This window comes from Clarias gariepinus, chromosome 4 (assembly GCF_024256425.1).
Source record: "Clarias gariepinus isolate MV-2021 ecotype Netherlands chromosome 4, CGAR_prim_01v2, whole genome shotgun sequence".
Lineage (NCBI taxonomy): Eukaryota > Metazoa > Chordata > Actinopteri > Siluriformes > Clariidae > Clarias > Clarias gariepinus.
In genome coordinates, this window is record NC_071103.1 from 26292202 (window position 1) to 26315639 (window position 23438).

A 23438-nucleotide genomic window follows, 5' to 3' on the forward strand; every position below is an offset into this window, starting at 1 on the left:
AGCACCCAGCCGCACACTCGCGCACACACACATACACGCATGCACACACACATACACGCACACACACACACACACGCACATACACACATCCATACAAGCATACACACACACACACACACTCACACACAGGAACAATTACTTCCACTCGCGCATTCACACAGGCACAGGCAAGTGGAAAGACAAGGAGACAGCGGGAAAAGGAGGCATCAGCCAGACACTGGGGAGAAAGAGCACTGTGTGCTGTGTGGACTTGTGTCTGGGTTCAGGATAGTATTTCCCTTTTATTGGAGTTTGTGCTGCTTTCCCTGGTGCTTAAAGCCGGACTCCTTGTGAGCTCCTTGTTCCTAGGGACGGTTTTGGACTCATTGACTGTGATCAGATTCAGCTCTCTCAGCGCAGCTACATCATCCATCTGCATCGCTTCTTTGTGTATCAACCAGAGCAGGACACACCGGAGTAGACAGTCTTGGAATATCTGACAGCCTTGGTAAAGATCTGAGATTGTGCAGACACAAGAGAACAAACAACTACAGAGACGGAGACAAAGTCAAGGCATGAGCGGGAGACAAGGAGCTTGCTTTTCATAAGAAGTGATATCTGCCACCCCCTCTTTCCTTCTCTTACCATTGCCTCTTTTCCTTGTTTTTACTACTGCTGCTCCTTTTCCTCCTGCACGGACCTCATCTACGCTGCCGCTCTGTTCTCCCTTCATCTTCTGTCCGATCTCCAGTAGGAAGAGCAGGAGGAGAGTGCGGCTCGCACACTGAGAGTGCAACTCCCACACAGTGACAGACATAAGGACAGCCGGAGGTCCTGTGGCACTCCCCATCATTCTTTCACACTCTCTCCATCCTCTTTTCACTGCCTTTGCTACGCGGATCTAGCCTCTAACCCAGCGACCGGAGGCATTCTGAGTTTTGGAGAGAGCACACGAGTCTCAGTATCCTGCCACGGCCAGAGAGATTCCAGCTACATGGGCAAACGCTTGGAACAGCAACCAATGTACCCCCAGTACACTTACTACTACCCTCACTATCTCCAGACTAAGGTACAGTGCTCTGCTCCCCAGTTCTTGGGTTCTGTCTGTTCTCTCTGTCCTTGTCTCTGTCCCCACCCTGGTAGCATCCTTCCTACATAGAACATCTGATATATTTGGTGTCTGATTTAGCTTTACTTCCCAAAATAAGTATAACTAAGGAATAACACGTTAATTATCTGTCTTGCACACTCCAACACTTTCACTTGCACATACACCAGAATGTGAGATTTTGTCGCTTCAGCACAGCGGGCTTTGATGAGGGACCTAAATAATAACATCCATCTCTTGACTCCTACGCCACTCTGAAGTGGAAAATTGATTCCCGTGCATTGATCAAGATGCTGTTACAGTGCCGCTGATCTCTACCTGCTTCTGTGCTCTTCGTACACATCTTCATTCCCCTTGAACAAAAAGTTGGCATCTGTATATCTGTATCCTCGTGATGTGGGAAAGCTAGTGAGCATATTGCTTTGACTGAGAGAATTGCTGTCAGGCCAAGGGTGTGAACACGCAAGTGATGAGATGCTTTCTTTAACATCAGGGTGGAGAAACTTTAGGCAGGAAAATCCATTAGCGAAGGCTCTGAAAAGATGAAAGGATGGCTTGTTTATTTAGTATTTAAAAAGGAGAAAAACATGATGAGTAATGACAGAGTATTAAAAAAAAATCTTACAAACTAATTCATTACCAGTCATCACCCAAAATATTCTTTCTTGACCTTTATTTTCATGTCTCACACTGCCTTCAAGGTCAAGTCAAATTTTGTTGCACCCTCTTTTGCTTTTCTAATGAATTTCCCAAAACATCTCCATGGGAGGTTGAGTCCCTGGAGTCATCTTTTTCTCTTTCTCTTTTTATTCAAATGTCACCACAAAACATCTTAGAGGTAAAATCTATGTATAACGTAATAAGATCTTATTGTAGGGGAATTAGTTTCGACAGATGTTACAAGAGCCAAGTGTTAGTGTTACAGGAGGAACAATAGCATTATTCTGGGAATTATTATTGATTTGCAAATTATTGGAAGAAGGGGGAGATCGCATTTGGCGCAGAGTCACGCTACGTTTCAGATTTCAGATTTTTGCCTTTTGGATGACGATGAGGGCCCCATGTTAGTGTGCATGATTGTATGCCTGTCTGTGTATATGTCTGCATCTGAGAAGAAGACCAGAAATGTAAATGCCCTCTTATTAATCTTGATTCCAGCATACTCTCAAAGTGGAGGCATTCCTCTAGGGGGAATCAATCATGTGGGGGAAGAGAAGCAGCTGAAACACAATCACTGATCTCTCTCTCTCTCTCTTTCTCTCCCTCTCTCTCCCTCTCTCTCTCTCTCTCTCTCTCTCTGTCTGTCTGTCTATATCTCAGTTAAATGGCTCCCACTCACCTTGTGCACTTAGCCTGAATGCATAATATACTGGTGGAGGGTATGGGATCACATCAGCATGTCTAGAAACAATACCAGATTTTGCTATTAGTTCAAATTAAGTAGTGTTTTAGTCCGTGTCTTACCTCCACGCTGTAATGACCATATTTGAGTTTCAAAATGGTAAAATTCAGTTCAATGTTTGTTCAGATCTGTGCAGCTAGTGAACATGAAGAGCGTTTAATCTCTCCTAGTACAGTATCGAGATGCCTGTCACAGCGTAGATAGATGCAAATCCATAGGTGTGTATGTGAGTCCTCATGCACTCATGCATAGAGCATGCAGAGGGAAGTATCCATGACAGCAGTCATACACCAGTGGGATATGAAATAGATTTAAAGGGAAGTAATCCCCCCCCCCCCCCCGGTCTGGTATCATGCCAACAGAAGGCTGTGAGGCCCTTTCAACCATTCAATCAGCAGTGTGAAGTCAAGGCTGTACAGTGTGTGTGCGTGCGTGCATGAATGTGTGTGTGTAAGCTTCATTTGCACTCAGAAGGGTCAAATTTTGTGCAGCAAAAATAACATGCAGTGGTCTGTTTAAAGCTCTGCTCTCAGTGTGAGTGCACGCTAACTGGCCTGCAGTGCGATGACATGCAGCGTGTCAGCAGTGTCTCAAGAACCTTCTCTATGGGGCTCATTAGGCTTCTGCTGCTCCCAATGTTACTTAGGATTATAGCATGGCAACATGCTATTTACTCTGCCAGTGGATAATTGGGAGATTGATTCATAATGCTTCTGTCACAGAACTTCAGCTTTGCCACGTAGGAAAAGAAAAAAAAAGCTTTCATTTCTTCCCTTTCGTAAATTAGTATCAGCTCAATAATTGGATTCTTTAATGTGAACTCATTTATAAGGAGCACTTATACTAATTATCTGTTTAATTAAAATCACGATTGTCACTGAATGGGAAAATGTACATATGTCCATATATAGTCACACTAATCAAGAAACATTTATCATTATATTAAAAAATACTCAAATTTGTGCAATTGAATTTTTTTGCGTGGCAGTATAAAATATATATCTTTATATGCAAGAAGAAAATCCTAAAAATGAAAAAGATTTTTTTTAAATAATAAACATAAAAAACATGTTAAAGGTTAAATTAACTTAAAACTATCCTTTAAATTAATTAATAATAAATGTTAAGCACATTTTTATATTATATAGAGAATTTTTTTACCTAATTATTATTATATTTTTAAAACCTTAACTTAATTAAAAAATATATAACATCATATTTCTTTTTACAAAAAATTGGTATAAATGTTTAAAAATATCAATAGTCTTAAAGGGATAGTTCAGGTTTTTCCAAGTCTATCTTGAATCAAAATTGAGGTGAATTACAATAGGCACAATTGAGTAGATTACAATAGATCGGGGTCATAAATTTTCCTACTATATACACCGGCCGTGAAGTTTGTCACCCAGAATATGAGTACAATTTAGGTAATTGGGCCATTTTCCACAACTGTAGTTCCGTCCGAAAATGCATTCCAAAGTACAGCTGAGACTCGTATGAAGCTTCTACAGTCCCAGGAGCTAAACCAAGTAATATTTTTTAAATTATAGTTAAGTCTTTATTTGTCACATATACATTACAGCACAGTGAATTCCTTCTTCGCACACTCCAGCGTAACTGGGATCAGAGTGCAGGGTCAGCAATCATACAGCGCCCCTGGAGCAGATAGGATTAAGGGTCTTGTTCAAGGGCCCAACAATGGCAACCTGGTGGAGCTGGGGATCGAACCGCCGATCTTCTGATCAATAACTCAGTGCCTTAACTCTCTGAGCCACCAATATAATGCCTTTCTTTCCAAGAAAATAGCCATATGGCTAACCGGAACTAACCTGTAAAGCTAATTAGCATACTGTAGTCATATGGCTAAGTGGAACCATACAGCTAGTTCCTGTCAAAGAAAATAGCTAAATTTGTGCTAAATTCACAGTCATACTAATTTGACAAACTTCATGGTCAATATGCAGAGCAGGAATATTTATAACAACCAAGACCTATTGGAACATGCTTATACGCATCTCAATTTTGATTTAAGACAGACTGTCCCTTTTTACATTTACAAAATGCTTATGAGAAATATTAGATATATTTCCCTTTATTCAAGATATCTTCTTGCCAAGATAATTGAATTTTTTTTTTTATCTGAGCCAGAAATAAGACATAAATTATATAATGCAGTTTCTTGGTAGTTTTATCCAAAACTAGATCTGTACTAGTAAATTATGTTTGCTTATGATTTCCTGGAAGTTTATGTTTTTTAAAATATATATACTGTGACATTTCAAGTAGTCCTACTGTACAGTGTAGAATTTTAACCAGTTATCAGTAATTGTCCATACATATTTATAGACACATATTGTAGGGTGGTGTGTTATGTTTGTTTGCTATGTCCTATTTGCTTCCATATAAACAGATGAACCCATCAGCCATTTCATTTATACAAGAAAAAAAATCTGGCCCTCTAACTCCTTGTTGCAGTAGTGCATGCATAAAAGAGAATTTTTAGCAAAGGTGTTTTTTGCTAGAGGCACTATATCACAGATACACAAAGTTAACATGTGGCTGTGTGCATGTGAATTATACATGTAAACTCTTCCAGTATGACACCTCTCCAACGTGTACACAGTAAAATGCTTCCTGTGTGTATCTGCTTCAGCTTTGAGGTCTGTGGAGAGGGCTGAATGTGTGTGCGTGCATAGGTGTGTGTGTGTGTGTGTGTGTGTGTGTGGGTGTGTGTGTGTGTGTGCTATTCTATCCATTTTACTTTGTAAGAGATTATAAATAGTTTAAATATTGGTTGTACTAAATCAACCCTGGTGTACTATACTACCACCACACCTGCCTTAAAATATTTTTTTTTAGGAAATAGTTTTCTCAGTATCATCATGCTTATGTGGTATTCATATGATAATAATTCATATTATCATAATTCCTGGCCTTTAACCATTAAATGATTTACTTATAAATGCATAAAAATGAGCAGGGCATGCATTTTTTTTAATTCTTATAAAATAAAGAGAGCATGTGCACATAATTTCTTATAAATAAAAATAAATAAATTAATTAGTAACATTTTGCACCATCCTGGAGACATCTGCTGCGTGCTCTGTAAATAAAGAGTGGTCTTGACTAAAAGGGTAAATTGCCTTTTTGTAGTCTGGGGATAAATTTTCAGTGTTGTGGAAAGTGATGTGTTGTGGAGATTAAATCTCACTTACTGTAAGTTGAGTCCTTGATAACACAGGTAATACAGTATTATTTTTTTAACAAGATAGATATGCAGTAACAGCAAAATAATCAACAGATGGGTAAGGTAATAGATTACCACCTAATGAATTTTCTCATAATAGCACCATCTATAACATCATTTTGTTCCTATTATTACTTATGTTCTAATAACTATAACATTTGGTACCTTACTGACCACTTTATTTTTTCTCTCTTAAAAAACTACTAAGAACAAAAATATATCTTGTCAAGTTAGAAAACTTAAAGACACAATTTGTTGTTACTTTTTGACTGTATTGCAAAGCACTGAAACCATCCTAAATAAGAGCTAAATAAACATCTCAAAAATAAATGTTAAATAATGTTTTTGTTTTCATTTATGGTGTGTTTAAATTTTTAACATTGTTGTAATTTTATATATAATTTATTTCACAATATAACTACATTATAGCTTATGAATATGACAATACATTTTCTGAACCGTCTACAACTTGGACACATTTTTCTTTTAATCTGTTTATGTGAACCTCCTGCTATACAATTTCCTTTGTAAACTATGACAATAGAAATGAGCCAGAACTACCGCCTGAGCCATGCTATTACACAAAATTAACATCTTCAGCTAGATCACAATAAAGCGCTTTTTCAATATATAATATGTATCATTGTGTGGCTATAAATGTTTAAATTGCCATTTTGGAACAATAACACCATATAAACAGCTTCATAAATAGTAGTATATACATATATTTTTACAATATTGTATTGCATATGAATGTTTAGAACATCACAAGACAAATGATTGCTAATAATAACAGCTATAATAATGATAATTATGATATATGGAAAACCTTACATCTGTATTTATTATTTTTTTATGTGCACATTCTGTCGTACATAGAGTACTTTCTTTATGAATGTTCAGGACAGGAAATGTTCGGCCTGCTTTGGAAATTGCCTTTCATGTTGAACATCAATAATGGCAGAGAAAAATAAATAATCATAAATTATGCAAATCCTTTACTTCCTTAGTAGGGGGTTGGTGTGACACAATGTTCTACAATGTGTAAATCTATAAAACCAGTTTGTTCATTTTGTTCACATTGTTTTTTTTTGTTCCACATATAACTTAGTAATGTTTTTTTTCTACTTTTCTTTTGGTTAAATTCACTCATGACATTTTAGTCTCTTTAGTCTTTGCTCTCTCTCTCTCTCTCTCTCTCTCTCTCTCTATCCCACTGTGTCCTGGGCATTTTCTCCAGCCATCTGTTCAGAAGGGTGGGGTTGATTTAGAAAGCAAAAACATACTAGCCAACCATAAGCTTACAGGATATGGAGCAAAAATGGTGGTTATCAGTCATTTTGAAATAACAGATATGTAGTATAGAGAAACTTGTGCTGAGAAATTGGATATATGAATATACTCCCATATATCCAATATGAGATTATGTGGCATTATTTATTAAAAATAATTTGGTAGTTCATGGTAAGCACCCATAGGAGTCCATAGAGGGCATTCCTTTGATACTTTGGCAAATGGGATCTGATACCAACCGGCCAGCTAGATTTATTTCTAATGATAGCTGCCTGAGTTGCCTTTAAACAAAGGAGTCTGGTAAACTATTGGTTTGTGTGAGCTAAGGGGAAAGGGAAGCCCTGGTCCTAGAGTAATAGACCTGCTGCATTTTTAATAAAGGACCACTTTGTAACCAATGCTTGATAGATTTTCTACCTTTAAAGGGCCTGCCTTTTGGATTTTACACACAGCTTGCTTTTTAGGCCCTCTGAGTGCTTAACAATGCCTGGGCAGCAGGGATAAATGGCTAAAACAGGGGGGAGCAACCTAAAGTCATGCAAAGAGCAGTGTAGGGATTGATCAGGATTCTACAGCATTGTTTCTGTCTTCCATGCCTAAAGCCACTATCCATACACACACACCATATGTTTGTGTGTAAATACAGTGGAGATGTGCATTTAGTTTGGCCATTTTGACAGCTTGAGAGCCTGTAAAGGAATGGGGGAGGGTGTTTAAATGCTAAAATGATGATGACTCATGGTACTAGTAATAGAGTTATTGGAGTTATTTGATAAGTTTGTAATGCATAAATTCTACAATCTGGCAATTTTGTCAGTTTCATCAAGCTATAGTAAGCTAACTAGTAGAACAGCATCGCCCTACAATAAGGAGGTCCAGTTTCCAACTTTGAAATAATCATCTGCCATCTGTGCAGTCTTTCTAGACCATAACATCCTGCCAAAAATGCCACTGTAACTAATCACAAAAATGAAAAAAAAAAGGAAGTTTATGGCTATAGGGCAGACCTTTGTAGCCCCATGGTCTGGGATTCGTTCCTGAGCTCAGGTTACTGTCTGTTCAGGGTTTCAAATGTATTTCCTTTGTCTGTGTGGGTTTGCTTCAGTTTTCTCCAATCTTTCAACCCCATGCTGCAAGATGAAACGGCTTTTCTAAAGAGCATGCGAATGTGTGTATGATGCCCTTTGATGGACCGGTGTCCTCTCCAAGATGCATTCCCACTTTGTAACCAGTATCTAGAGCATCCACCATGACCTTGCCCATGTATTTCGTAATGACGTAACATTTATTTATGTTAGTAACTGATGTAGCAAACATTTATTTCTAGAAGGAAGGTAAATCATTTGCCAAAAAGGCAATCGGTAAAAATACGCTAATAAAGTAATGCAGTTGAAACGTCATGAGAAATGTGTCTTTATTTATTTTTACTCATATTTACCTCATATTTAAATGTATGCTGGGCTTTAGGAAGCCATCCTATTCAAGCATCTTTAGTCATGGGCTAATGATTGAGGACATAAAGAATGGCCAGGCCATATGGTTTGTGTCTGTGTGTGTGTGTGTGATGGGGGGGGTTAAACATGTGTAACTTGTAATGCGATAATAAATCTTGACTGATGAGGTCTGAGCTCTATGTGTGGGTAAAGGTGAATCATACACTTTTAGGCTGACTGAACACTAAAACGAGCACAACATGAAGTTGGCTAGATGTATTTAGCATTCTTCAGCAAACTTGTCACATGGCAGGTGATTTGACAAGTCTTATCATCCTTGCAGAAATTTCACCTGAGTGTATCTGATGTTCCTGGCGTGCCAGAGTAAGGAGAGGGGAAAGGACTTAAGGAAAGATGGTGCTCGAATATGGGGTTTTTTCATTCGCTCCTGTCACTTGCTCCATCCTTCTCCTGCGTTTTAATCAGGAGAAATGCTGAAAATCGTCTCCCTCAGAAACAGTGCAGTCAAAGCCAAGGACAGGGTAGGAGAGGAGATGTGTCATAAATTTTTGAATACACACTCCTGAGGGATTTCACTGTCCAGCCTCTTGCTTCCAAGTCTTCCTATCTTTCTCTAGTCCAATTTATGCACACCTTATTGGCAGTTACGACCACAGCAGAGTCTGCTCTAATCGGATATGGGCCCGGTGCTCTTGACCTGCCATAACCATGTCTAATTCTCCACGCATGGGTAAAGAAATGAGCATCCGCCACACTCACAATGCTTTAGGGGAGACTATTTGTTTTGACTTTATTGTTCAGTCTATAAATACTCTGAGCCATCTGAAAGAACTGGTTGCTCTGTAAATTCCCAATAAGATAAAGACTGTGCTTGGAGTGTACTAGGGACTGCTGATTTATACCGTAACGACAGATAGCCCTGTCCTTACTATTCCAACTAAAGCTCAAAAGTAAGCATTCTGCTTGTTATTCGGATGTGTAGACATTTGCTTTGTTGTGTTCTGGTTAAATTAATTTGCACAGCTCACATTTTTATTCTGGATCATTTGTGTGGCCAACACCAAGGACCTGGTGAACAAATTGACCACCAGGCACAACAGAAAGCGAAATTTGGAATTCTGTCCCTCTAATAGTAAAATACCTAATTTGCAGAACTATTTTAGACTGTTATATCGCACAACACAGAGCTACAAAGTAATGAATCCTGAAGAAAGATACAAATATCTTATATTTTTCATCAAGGGATTGTTATTATAAACATAAGATCATCAAGCTGGCATTACTTTGAACCAATTTGTTCTTGTGAATCCACTTTTGGTAGATAAAAGTGTGTCTTTCTAGAAATTCAGTAAGGTAGTTTTAAGGCTTAAATAAATAAAAATAACTAGAAATATGTATATTTGTTTTATAATAATCGCATTTAAGAGAAATATTGCCTATGTCCAAGATATCCTCACTTGCTATTTTTTTCTGTGCATCTACTAAATAGATTTATACCTCATATGTTTTTCAATAAATCCTTATAATAATGTTGATCAGTGTCTATTCAGTAAACAATTCTGGTTGTTTTTTCATTAAATCCATGACAGCAGTGGTCTTTCCACTTGGTTAAACTCCCTCAAGTTTGGGGATAGGAGGAAATAGAGAGTTCCAGACTACACTTATTAACCACTCTATCTGTCACACAACTCTGCCCTTGATTGCAAGCTTTCTTCACACTTCACACTGCACACATGCGCACACACACACACACACACACAAGCTGCAGTACTGAGCATAATCTAAATGAGCTTTTTTTTCAGCTATCCAGCTTCACCAGTGTCCAGTTTTAGAGAGCAAGCAGATGATAAAGTGAGCGAGGGACCGAGAGAAAGGCGAGTGTGTTTAAGTGGCAGAGGAAGGGAAGGATAAAAGCCTGACAGGATTAGTCTTACAGACACTACAGGCTATGTGACCTTGTCCTCTAAGCTGCCACATGCACAGCGTGGCGTTCGGTGCGAGAGTAAAGTTCTCTACTCCTTTCTCTCGAACTCTCTCATTTGCTCTCTCACTCACACGTACCTCGCTCACATACCATATAAGTCACACTATATAAACTTTATAATAGGTATGTTCATTTGATTTGCTGGGTGATTTTTAAAAGCAAAAGCAGTGCAGGGGAAATTTACCAGCATGCTTGTGAGTGCCCCTACATATTTTATTAACCTCTCTACTTTTATGAATGATTAAGCTGCTTTGTGTGTGCTGCTGTACTCCAGCTAGTACATATAAAGTCGGGTCCAGAAGTATTTGAACAGTGACACTTTTTTTTGTAATTGTTTCTCTATACACCACCACAATGGATTTGAAATAAAGCAATTAAGATCAAATTGTACTGATAGTATTAAATTGGTAAATTGTTAAATTATTAATTTGACTTAACTGTATGTCTTATGTAATGTGTCTGCATAAGGCTACATTCACATTATCAGTTTAAAGAGACATGTTTCAATATTACAGTCTCTTCAAATTCTACGCTGCGCCACTTTCACATGCGATCTGAGATTGAGTGCATACTGTACATATAACAACAGGTCAGAATATACAGGTGATGTGGACATAGCTCTCAGCCAAGCTCCTGTAATGTGCGAGTGGTGTTTGTGGGCATTATGGGATTATGCATTCTCCTGCAAAAACAGAACATAGGCGAGCAATCCAGTATGCTCTTTTCCTGAAAGCGTTATACACATCATGTAGAACCTCACAGTAGTATTCACTGTTCGTGCTGCCACCACAGGGTAGAAAATCCACATAAATGATGCCATATATGTCCTTAAAAATACTGACCATACCTTTACTTTCAGATGCAGCCACTCTGGATTTTGTGGAAGGTGGTGAATCTGTTTGCTTCCACTGTTTTGAGGCACATTTTTATCCAGGAGTGAAATGATAAAGCCATGTTTTGTAATAGGTGGCAATGGGATCAAGAATATTCTGGGCTTCCATGTCAAAAAGTTCCTTTAATTTGGTAATTAAAGACAAATCATGAGATGACGAGTGAGAATGGTTAGGTTGGAGTCCAAGCATTGGCATATTGGCAAAACTACAATGAATAACAGAAACATCTGTAGCTATATTCAGTGGAAGGATGAAGAAATTAGGGATTTACTTGATATTTGGGGAATCTAGCACAATTGGATGGAATCTGTCAAAAATAAGAAGTGTTTACTCAGATAAATCAGTGCGTGTGGATCAGGTGTGTTCATGCTGAAGGCAGATATGGATCACTTGCGGTTACAAATATGAACCATCTGATCTGAGTGAAGCGAAAAAATCAATTGGGCAATGAAATTTGAAATGTGAACATATCATATTATTTCTGATCTCAGTGGTTTTACTGGCAAATGGATTCTCCTGGAACTGGCAATTACATGAGTCCTCTTCTGCTTAGATTTTATCTTCCTTCTTGTGTTTGTTTGAAGTTCTGGCGAGATTCTGTTCTACACACACAGCTTGTCTTTCCCTTTTGCTGCTGTGAGGATGAAATGCATTTGGCTGGCCAAAGTGGTGGCATGTGCAAAAAATAAGTCGTCCTTTTTTCTCAGCCTTTGCATGAGCACAGTCCTTTCATCTCCTGGTGTGGCAGCAGGAAAGAGGAAGGAGGTTTGGAGAGGATGTTAAACTTTTTTTATGCACATTTCTTTTAAACCTCCGAGCTCTTTGCGCAGCTCTGCGGCGATGTTTCACTCCACTATATCTGATGATCCATCAAGCCCATCACACACTTCTAAAAGAGTTGGAACTCACACACAGACACATACGCACAAACACAATCAGACACACACATGGTGGTAGGCTGTCTAATGGAGGTGTGGTGGTGTTTTCAGAGCCACAATGATGACCATTTTGCTGAAAGGGAGTGCGTAGGGTGGGGTGGGAGTGCAGAAAGTATAAGAGAGCTTACACAGAGAGTGCACGACTATTTCAGAGTGTGTTCCTATGTGGCAATGTTTTTCTATCCTGGTGGGGACTAAATGTCTGCACACGGAGCTTCTTAGGACATCATTTTTGAAAAAAATGCGTTTAAGGGAAAAAAGTGACAAAATGTTTTCTTCGGGTTACAGAGATTAAAGGTTTAGGGTTTCATTTAGGTGTAGGCATAGCTTCAATTAGCTGCAAGAAGTAAGAATTATATAAATATATCAATGTGAGACGTGTGTGTGTGTGTGTGTGTGTGTGTGCAGGCTAACATGTACATTCTCCAATGAAAGCTACATATTAAGCCTATATGAGACCATATTGAAATTCATACAGGGATGTCCCATGACAGTTAACTGTGTGTTTAGTTGGATTTGACTGGCAGGACAGAATATGAGGTCAGTTAAAGTCCAAGCCAACTGCCTAACCCTAATTAGAATACAAACACTACCACACAATGCAATAAGGCAGCATTGCCCAACTCTACTAATGAGACTGCCGGTGTCTTGGGGCGACAAAAACACACATGTACACACATGCACACAAACTAGGAGTCATGGACCTACACACTTGCTGCAATTTATTCCTCTCATTTAGACTCAACTTGATTGAGCAGCTTGAAAATAGCCTATTTAACCTGCCCAGATGTCCCATAATCACATGCATTTCATATCAGTCTCTGCACTGCCACTATATGCACACAGTTGATAATACAAACATATACATAAAATAAAAGCAATACATAAATCTATAAACCATGATGTTGTTTTATACCAGTGCATATCTCCATTATATTTCCCAGACTGAGCATATTCAACATAGATGGTTCACAATAATGCAAAACATATTACACCCATCAACAGGATCTGTATACTGCTCTCCATTTGCCACAGAATGGTGGGTAGCAATATTACTGCTGTGTAGTAGCTCTGAGATTTGAGATTTGCCCTTGGAAGTGATATTGGCTGTGAAAAATTGGTATTGGTACTCTCCAGTGAACATAGCTGAAAACACAAGTGACTGGAAAGACTAAGACCGAATGTACAAGACATTACTGCAATAAATTCACTCCCTATAACAAAACAGTTTAGTTGCAACTGGGATTATATTTTAACGCCCACACAACCATTTTTTTTTTCATCTGATATGATCCTGTTCACATGTTTAATACTGAAACTCTACATGCTATTTTAAAAATAAATATTTGAAGTTGCATTGTATATAGATACATTATTTTATTCATTGTATGTTTTTTTTTTTTTAGAATTCCCGTTCCTTGAGAATACCCTCGGCTGGTTTAGTAGTCAATTAAGACAAGCGTCTTTCCTAACAAATAAAGCCATTTTCAGTTTGTACTGTAGCTGTGGGTATAACTTAACAGTTTAATGGTAATAAATGTAGGCTTAGAATAAAACTGAAAGTGGTGGTAATAAAATTACACAGTAAATTAAATCACTGTTGTACACTTTTATCGAATAAATAAATGAAACTGCACTTAGTATGCAAATGGATAGATTTTGTTCACTAAGACTGATAATATCAGAGAATGAGATTAATAAATAAAGCCTGGTCAGTTAGTAAAGGGAAGGAGGCTGTGCTTGTTTCCCTCTGCAAGCAACACATCTCAAACTGAGGTTTTGTTGTTGTTTGACAGCAAAAAAAACAGACCGTTGAACAAACCTGAATAGTTTCAAACAGTCCTTTTCACAATGCGACTATATTTTATATGGTTTGACTGCATGTATTTTAATTTGATGCAGGACTGGCATGTGGTGACAGCTCCAAGATGTTATCCCTATTTTGTTTTTCTCTGTTTTTTTTTTTTTACTGTTGTTCTGCACCTGAGACTCCTGTAGTTGAAAGCAAAAGCATTTTTACAAGGATGTCAATCTCAGTCGCATATCCCAGGATATTTACTCATAGATTTTAGCACCTGCAGGGGTCAGGTAACTCATATGCAGAAAAAAAAAAAAAAACATGAGGAACTAGAAGAGAATTGAAAAGAGAAAGTTGAAAAGTGTATGTCCTTTCTAAAGACAAGACTAAAGGAGCGGAATGAAAGGTGAAGCTCTGGACAACAAGATAAAAAAAAAATGTGAGAGAGACGCAAAGGAGTAAGGGGGTTAGAGGTAGGCTGTCTTCTTCAAAAGAGAGACCACAAGCTGTCTGTCTCCCTTCATCAGCCTCAGCTATACTCGTGCGCTCAGGCTGAGCTGGGTTTGCATAATTCAGCAAGGTGGGCAAGCCCACATCTGCAGATTATCATGGCTAATGGAACGAAATACACAGAGGAGAGAAATGAAAAGAAACAAAGAAGCAAGGAAAACACTCATATTGTACAGGCTTTATCTGTAGTGGGTCTATTTTAAAACAAGCTAATGTGCATAATTGCACAAGCATACAGAAACCAAATGCAAATACCTAAAGCATAAAAAAAGGCAGTGAATTACATTTTATGATTGTTATATGATGAATCTGTAATATCTTCCTTTTATGTGGTGTATTACTGAAGCATTTGTTTTAGTTTTAAACAGAATACATTGCTTTGCTTTCATTAGCATGCCTTCCAGGTTTTTAAACTCGGTTTGTTTAAAGCTGGTCTTTTTTTGATGGTGCATGCAGGACTGCTGTTGAAGGGATCATAGGATCAGATGGATCTGCGGCAGCACTGCTGCTCCTCAGAGTGGGTTTAGCTTATTAGGAAGGAGATTAAAGAATCTCTGATTCTGTTTTCTCTCTCTCTCCGTCTCTCTCACTCTCTCTCTTTAGGAACAGCCTGTGTTGGTCTTCACAGATGTTATCTGGGCTGTACCAGTCCTGCTCTTTATCCTTAGTGTAATTGTTCCTTTGTTTTGGACATGTGGTGCTCGGTTATGAGATTAATCCGATATGACTGGGGTGATTTTAATGTCAAATGTACGTACGATTAGCTGAGTTTGTGGATTAGGAGCGGATTGCGTTTATGAAACAAACCAAAAAAAAAGACGTTGCTTGAAATTATTTAAATTGGCAGATATAGACTATAGAACAGAATGTAGGCATTTCATTATGTGTCCATGAAATGAATTCTTTAAGATCTAAGCAGGTTTGGGAGCATCTGATTAAGTGGATGTGTACATTTCCTAAATAAAGCCTGGCATTGTGTTTTCTGCGTAGTACAGATGCAGCTTAAATAGTTCCATGTAGGTTTTCAGATGCTTTCTGGCTTTCTTACTTTTGGGAGAAGACAGAACACTGCACATTAACCACTCTACAGCCTCACTTCTTAAAATCTGCCTGAGGAAAGAGTCCCCAAAGTGTGTGTGTGTGTGTGTGTGTGTGTGTGTGTGTGTGCCAAGATTACCCCTTACCACCAATTAAAATCATTGATTTAGGAAATCAATTATTAACAACCGGAAGTGCTTTTGAAAGGCAATTGCTTAAAGGTATTGAATCGATCTCCCTTGTTAATTTTTTTTCCCTCACCTCTCCTTCCTGATTCTTGTCTAGATTGAATGCATTATAGTTTCCAGGTAACTCACACTTTTTCAGTATTTTCCACTACTGCTGATTATTACTGCGTTTACTATGGATATGAAATGCAAAAGGCATACCTGAGTCGATAAAGACGTTAGATGAAACATCCCGTATTTCGTTAAAACCACTAAATCCAATGGAATTAAGGCTTCAGGCTATTTAAACTATTATTAATTCAACAGCTGGATATTTTTTTATTCTCTGTATTTTATCGCAATTTTATGTAAAAAATTATATATTAAATCATTTTCAATTATCATAATGACACTGAGATACATGGTAGATGAGTGTTCTGTATCTGCGCACTGGAGTGAGGCATTGTTGTAGCATAGTCCTGCACTAAATAGGGCAATCCTGCTGTGTCGGAATCGTAATGGGTTTGGTGGAATGAAGCCTGGCTCAAACGGATGTTACCTGCCTGTACAGTAATTGGCACTCTGACAGTAAAGCACAAACTGAGTGGGAAGAGACTGTTGCGTCGAAAAGCCTATGTGTAAAGCCTTGTGCATGGCTATTATTATGCAAAAATAATTGTTTTTCTTCTCCCTGATCACCATCATTATGCATCTAAAACATAAAAAAGCTGCTGCTGAATTAAGTGAAAAGTCAGCCCTAATTGTTTATCTGAGTGATCACATTGTGCTCAGAAACACAAATATTTCTGGAGATAATTACATAGAGTGGGTGGACAAACAGTGTGAATTGAGCATGACTATTGTCCAGGCAGCACACTGTTTTCCCTTAACCCTTAGAAAGCAGGTTTGCTAAGAAAGTCACATGGTAAATTGCTTGCACAGGCAAATTTAATGATGCTACCAGCAAGAATTCATTTTGAAAGTCACAGTCATTATATCCAGCACATTAGCTATACTGAGCTCTACATCCAGCAAGCAGTCTTCTCAAATAAATAAAATGTATGAAGTAATGAATAATATAATGGCTGTTTTGAACACTCAAATCACTACTGATGTCTTTGACATCAATCATTTTCATATCACAGATTAGCAATAAACCATGAAGACAGCTAAGAGGCTTTAATTTAATTATGCTGTCTGCTCCTATAATTATGTTTTGTTCTGTAATATCTGTTTTAATATGGATACTGAGAGCTTTTTTGCAATTAGTCAGTTGTGGAGCACATGCAAAATACATTAAACTGAGCAAAAATATTCTTGCTGTTGTAAAAACTTTCTTGAGTAAAATCCCCCCAAAAATAGTATTTAGATTGCTTAGATTAAAAACCCTAAAATGATTAAATTATTAATTATTATAAGACATATAACATATTTATTATAAGATTAATTATGATATAGAAATAACATAGGTATAATAAAGAATTCTGGTATTATATACTACTACTTCTACCACTACTATTACTATTACTACTACTACTATAATAATAATTATATATATATATATATATATATATATATATATATATATATATATATATATATATATATATATGTGTGTGTGTGTGTGTGTGTGTGTGTGTGTGTGTGTGTGTGTGTGTGTGTGTGTACAGTTTATTACATAATATATCATTATACATACATTGTAATAATAAATGTAAAGGTTTCCTTATAATAAATTATTATTAACATGAATACATTCATAATTCTAAAATTTATAAATGATATAATAATTAGCTAGCTAATGGCTTACCTGGCAGTTTCTGCAGGTTTAAAGTTAAGCTTTGATTAAGTTAAGTTTTGTCCGCCTTGCATAATATGCAGATTATTATCACATGGTTTTCTTGATTTTGAAAATACCTGATAAAATGTGCCAAGGATGCTCATCTGTCATCACTGTCTCAGACACTGCTACTGATAATTGTATCTCAAAACTGAATTGTTTTAAATATTTTGCATACAATCTTTATGAGTTGGATTACAGGGTTCCAAAGTTAATTACATTTTAATACTTTGTAACAGTAATCCAAAGATAAGTACAGTTTTTTTTATTTAATTTGTATTTTATTGTTGATTTAATAAGTCTTGTTAATAAACAGTGTACAGTGCCATAAAAAAGTCCCTAATTTAAATTTTTCTGCATATTTGTTGCAGTTAAATGATTGAGATAATTAAACAAATGTTATAATCACACAAAGATAACCCAAGTAAATAAAAAATACAGGTTTCAAATGATGATTTTATTTATTTAGGGAAAAATGCTGTCCAAAACTGCTTGACTCCCTAAAACTAATAACTAATTGTGTGGCTGCGTGGAAATAACTACTAGGGTATATTAAACAATTTTTATATCAAACTGGCAAAAAAAAAAAAAATTATTAGGAGTTTTTGAATTTAAATTTTGTAGTGGCCTAGTTAATGTCCGGACTTAGGACTTTACTGTGAGGTGCTGTGGCATGACATTAGACAGGCCGTTCATGCTTGAAAACCCTCCATGGATTATGAATTAAAACAGTTCTGCAAAGAACAGTGGGCCAAAATTCCTCCACAGAGATGTGAAAGACTCATTGCCAGTTATCGAAAACGTTTGATTGCAATTGTTGCCGCCTAGGATAGCAGTTCCAGTTATTAGTTTTAGGGGCAATTAGTTTTTAGAACAAATTTTAACTTTGTTTCCCTTAATAAATGAAATCATCATTTAAAATTGTTGTTTTTTTAATGATTCAGGTTACGATTCTGGTATGCTAAAATATGCAAAAGAAAAAGCAAAAATAAAAATAAATACAGAAAATACAGCAAATACTTTTTCACAACACTGTAACTAAGTACTGTCATGAGATTCCATGCAGTTTGCTACCTGTGATTATTTTTCAGGGGTATACAGTATAGTCATTTAACATAATTTTTTTTATTTGTCTGCTCCAATGAAACAAATTAAACTATTAGGTTAATGACTAGGTTAAATGGTGATGTTTAAGCAGAGAAACCTTCCAACTCTGCCACTCACACCAGACATACAGGTCTTGTAGTATAGATGTCTTTGTGCTTCTCTCATGAACCATTTCTGAATACATTTATGTACTTGACTCAGTCTCTGTGGGTCTCCACAGATCCCTCGAGGAGTGTCTGGATGATTGCTGAGCGTGACGGCAGTCTTCCCGACATACTGTATCACACTCTAAAACACCATGCAGTACTGACCTCAGTGTTTTTAACACCACTATTTCCCAAACTCTGCTGTTTTACTGCAGGAGTGAAAATATTGTTTGGGCTCTTTGTCTTTAGCCTTCTTTTAAACCCAACCCCCATATAATATAAAAGCACGATTCTGGGCAATGAATGGCTCTAACCTTTCAGACTAATTCAATATAGCCATCAAATCAGTCATAACTCTATAAATTTTAGCCATTAAAAGACTGTGCTAATAGTTACTGTCCTTTAAAATCTTTGGTATATACAATCATCATCATCATCATAAGAATTATTAACAATAATGTTATTAATAATAATAATAAGCATGCATTCAAAAGAGTGATGTAGAGCTTACGTATGGAAAGTAATTTTTGTCCTGCAGTATCATATTTACGCTGAAGGCCTTTACTGTGTTTGTGTTGATATCCTTTCTCATCTCAATATCCAGATTAATGTGGACAGCTACTGCCTTGCTAACACTTAAAGAAGTAGACATGTTTGTGTTAAAGCATGGTTTTCTTAAAAATAAGGCTGGGCTTAGATGAAAATTTTTTATATCTCTCTCCCTCACACACACACACACACACACACACACACACACACACACACACACACACACACACACACACACACCTACTCTGCCCTGACATGATATGACAGTGTTTGATGGTGCGTGACTAATGGACTGGAAAACTGATGACTCAATGCAGTGAGAAGGACAGACACAGGCAGCGTGTGAGCAACACTTCATTGTGTGTGTGTGTGTATGTGTGTGTGTGTGCTGATCGGTGATGTGTAGATTATATTCAAGGTTGACATATGAAGCCATTGTGGTTGCTGGTGCACCAGTATTATTCATATTAGAGCGAACTGTCGAAATTCCCTAGAGTAATTTCCACCACGTACAGAATGTTCCTGCAAGCGCACAGTGGTGTTATTTAATATATGGTAATGGTAGAGTCTATACATCTATAATAGGATTGAGGAATCAAATGTTATGATTCTTGCCGCAGAGTTTAAACTGCTTGAATCATTTGAGTAAAGTTTCACGAGTTTCCTTTGGCCAAGTATTGGCTTCAGATGTTAGATGTTAGGACTGAACAAAGTCACGCTTTTACTTTTGCTTCTCTCCTTCAAATTACTGTAATATGAGCCTGACCTCACATTTGCTAAATGCCATGTGATTGCAATTACTTTGATACTGAGTAACTCTGACACTATGAATGGAGGAATTCCCAGGATTGTGTCTGTCGGGAATGTTTGGAAAGCTGATTGAAAAGACAAACCTTGAGGAGGGATTTTAATATAGTAAACTATCCTTGAGGTATGTGAATGGTATACAACCTTCTCAACTTACTTTCTCTTTAGTGAATTCATGGTGAAAACGATCAAAGTCCTTGAAAGATGATCAGCTCTTAATTCACAGCGATAGGTAATGTAGTCAAGTACATTCCTCTACAAAGAATTACTGTATGGAGTCAGGGTTTCAGGAAACGCTCTTTGTCTGCAAAGTAAAAGTGTTAGTACGCTAGCCAAGGCCATAATGAATTTGATAAACTGAGGCGGGGCCGTAACCCTGCAGCTCAGAGACATTTCTAATTGATTGATAAGGCCCTGCCTTGTCCTCCACTTTGTTGCCTGGGTAACGGCGCTCATGCCCGAGAGGGCTCGATCAGTGCTCCGGTCTGAGGAAGCTACTCATTCTGATGTTAATTCCAGACTGAAGACTGTGAGCGGAGAGTACAGAGCATCCGCACTGTTTCTCATAACAATACAGGACGAAGTCATTCTCGGATTAAAATGGACTGTGGCGGATTTGCCAGCTTCCCGCTGCCCGTTCATATGTAAATGAGAAAGCCATTGATTGTTTCCTCACATTTGAATATGAGGTGTCTGCCCTAAAGGGACTGGGGATTTGGAGAGGCTAATGCAGCAGCCCAAAAAATGTACTCTTCATTCACCTTGTCCTCTTCACTGCTTTAATTTCCTTTGAAGGAGGTTAATGAATCCACATTACAACTTTCAAAATAAACATTTTTATTTCAATTCATTTATCTATTTTATTCTGGCCACAGTCACAGTAGAACCTGTGCATAGTCCAAGTACCCTGGGCATGGGGTACAGTAGGAATACACCCTTGATGGAACACACACACACACACACACACACACACATACACTAATCCACCTGCTCACATTATACAAAAATTATAAAATAAAATATTCACATTTTATATACATTTAAATGCATTTAGGCAGTGCGCTCTGTGACATAACCGTATTTGCATGTTGAATATAGTTAAGTGAAATTTGCATGTGTATGTATATTCATGCTAAAACGGAGCCTTCAATTATTCATGCTTTGAGAATATTTGAAGGGCCACACAGTTCTGGTGAATAATGTTGTAGTGTAGCTGTTGTGAAATCACAGATGTGAATGAGTCACTGTGAAAGAGCGTGGAACGAGGCACAGATTGTCATTTATTATGTAGGTGGGTTGAGCTGGAGAGCAGATTGAGTGTAAGTTCATGCTAGACAAATACATATTCTCTCTTAGACACCCGCTCTCACATCTCTTTCTTTCTTCCTTTTTTTCTTTCATTCTCTCTCTCTCTCTCTCTCTCTCTCTCAGTCTCTCTGCGCACGCGTGTGTGTGTGTATGTGTGTGTGTGTGTGTGTGTGTGTGTGTGTGTGTGTGTGTGTGTGTGTCGTGAGAGAGGCCAGAGTGGAGGATGTTGTTAGTCCTGTCTGGCTGAATGTTTGTGTAACTTGTTTATGACATTAAATGAGCGTGGGCCTGACGTTAACAAGCTTGAGGATGGTTTCAGCCTCTGGAGCTGTGTTCTCCTTCTAAATTAAAGCCAGTCTGTTTGTCCCTGCATTCTTGCTGATAGAGATGGGGGGGGGAGTGGTGTGAGACTTTCGAGAGACACATAGAGCAGACTTTGACTCAGGTGCGCTCCTTTAGTGTGTGTGTGGTCTACTGCACTGTGTAACTTATTGGAAAGGTCAAAAGTGAAAGGCTTGTGTAGGAGGCAGGCTCTTTAAGCAGGCTTTCTCAGTATTCGAAAGCCCATTCACCACAGGACTCCGTTATGAAGAACAGCCCACGCTGGGATAATTCCATCTTTCCAAGCCTAATTGGTAATGCTTAATTCATGCACCTTAACATAGAAAAAGGAGCAAAAACATTGAACCTAGTAATCATTACCTCTGAACATTTTTACAACAAATAGACATTATCATCAGCACCCCACTGCTATATTTTGTGATTTGTAAGATATATGAGTGGAAAAAACATGTTTTTTTTTTTCATTTGTTCAGTATTCATTTTCTAAACAATTAATGTGAGAGAGAATTAGTTTAATGAGAAATAAGAGAAAGAAAGAATGAAACAAACAAGGGATGTAAATAAGTGTGTATGTCTAATATGAATTTTCTACAGTAGCATAACCTTAAGAGTTGATCTGCTCGCCAGCTCATCCCATCTGGATAAATCTGGATAGACAGTACATGTCAGTCACTCACTCCTCGTCTACATATATCGCTTAATCCTGTATACAGTGTCACGGGGAGCCTGGAGAGACAAGGCAGGGTACATCCTGGACAGGGTGCCGATCTATCGCAGGGCACACACACACACACACACACACACACACACACACACTGCCTTATCTGCATGTCTTTGGACTGTGGAAGGAAACCGGGGTACCTGGAGGAAACCCACTTAACACGAGGAGAACATACAAACTCCATGCACGCAGAAGCTGGAATCGAACCTGGCCGAGAATCTGTAGATGCGAGGCAACAGTGCTAACCACTAAGCAACTGTACCGCCCTAGACTACCAATGTCATTACACGAATTTACTGTTGTTTCATTGAGCTGTTTACATTACAACAATACACATTACATCATTACAATCAAAATACAAGTTAAAAGCCTAAAACTGTCAAAACTCATAAGTAATCTTTAATAACTCTTCCACTATGCTTACATTACCAACACACTCCTCCTTTGATCTGCAGTTCTTTCTTAGAAGTGGTCTGTTTGTCTTGGATACTTACTGCACCTTACTGCACTGACTGATCCCTAATGTTTACGAAATCTGTTCGGAGATGCAGACTGTAATGCAGCAGATTATTGACTACAAGCCCTAATGGCTGCCTCTGGTAGTCTTTCTACAGACACCACACAGCCATTAGCTAGAGGCTAATGGGCTAATGTATGCAGTAATGGATCCTCAGGTCAGACAATGTCATGCTTTATAAAAGCTGAACGTAGCTTCAGTTGCGTGTGTGTGTGTGTGTATGTGTATGTGTATACTCTGCACAGTCTGGTCTTTGGGATTTCCTCTGGCCTCCAGGCTTCTGTTGTCCG

At 37.9% G+C, this 23438-nt stretch overlaps 1 protein-coding gene across 2 annotated transcripts in view; it reads left to right on the plus strand.

The window, feature by feature from the left end:
• rbms3 (RNA binding motif, single stranded interacting protein) overlaps positions 1-23438 on the plus strand; it is a 141248-nt gene continuing 117810 nt past the window's right edge. For both annotated transcript variants that reach the window (XM_053493561.1, XM_053493562.1), the window contains exon 1: positions 1-1048. In XM_053493561.1, the coding sequence (XP_053349536.1) occupies positions 974-1048 (75 nt within the window). In that variant the 5' untranslated portion in view covers positions 1-973. The remainder of the gene's footprint in view (positions 1049-23438) is intronic.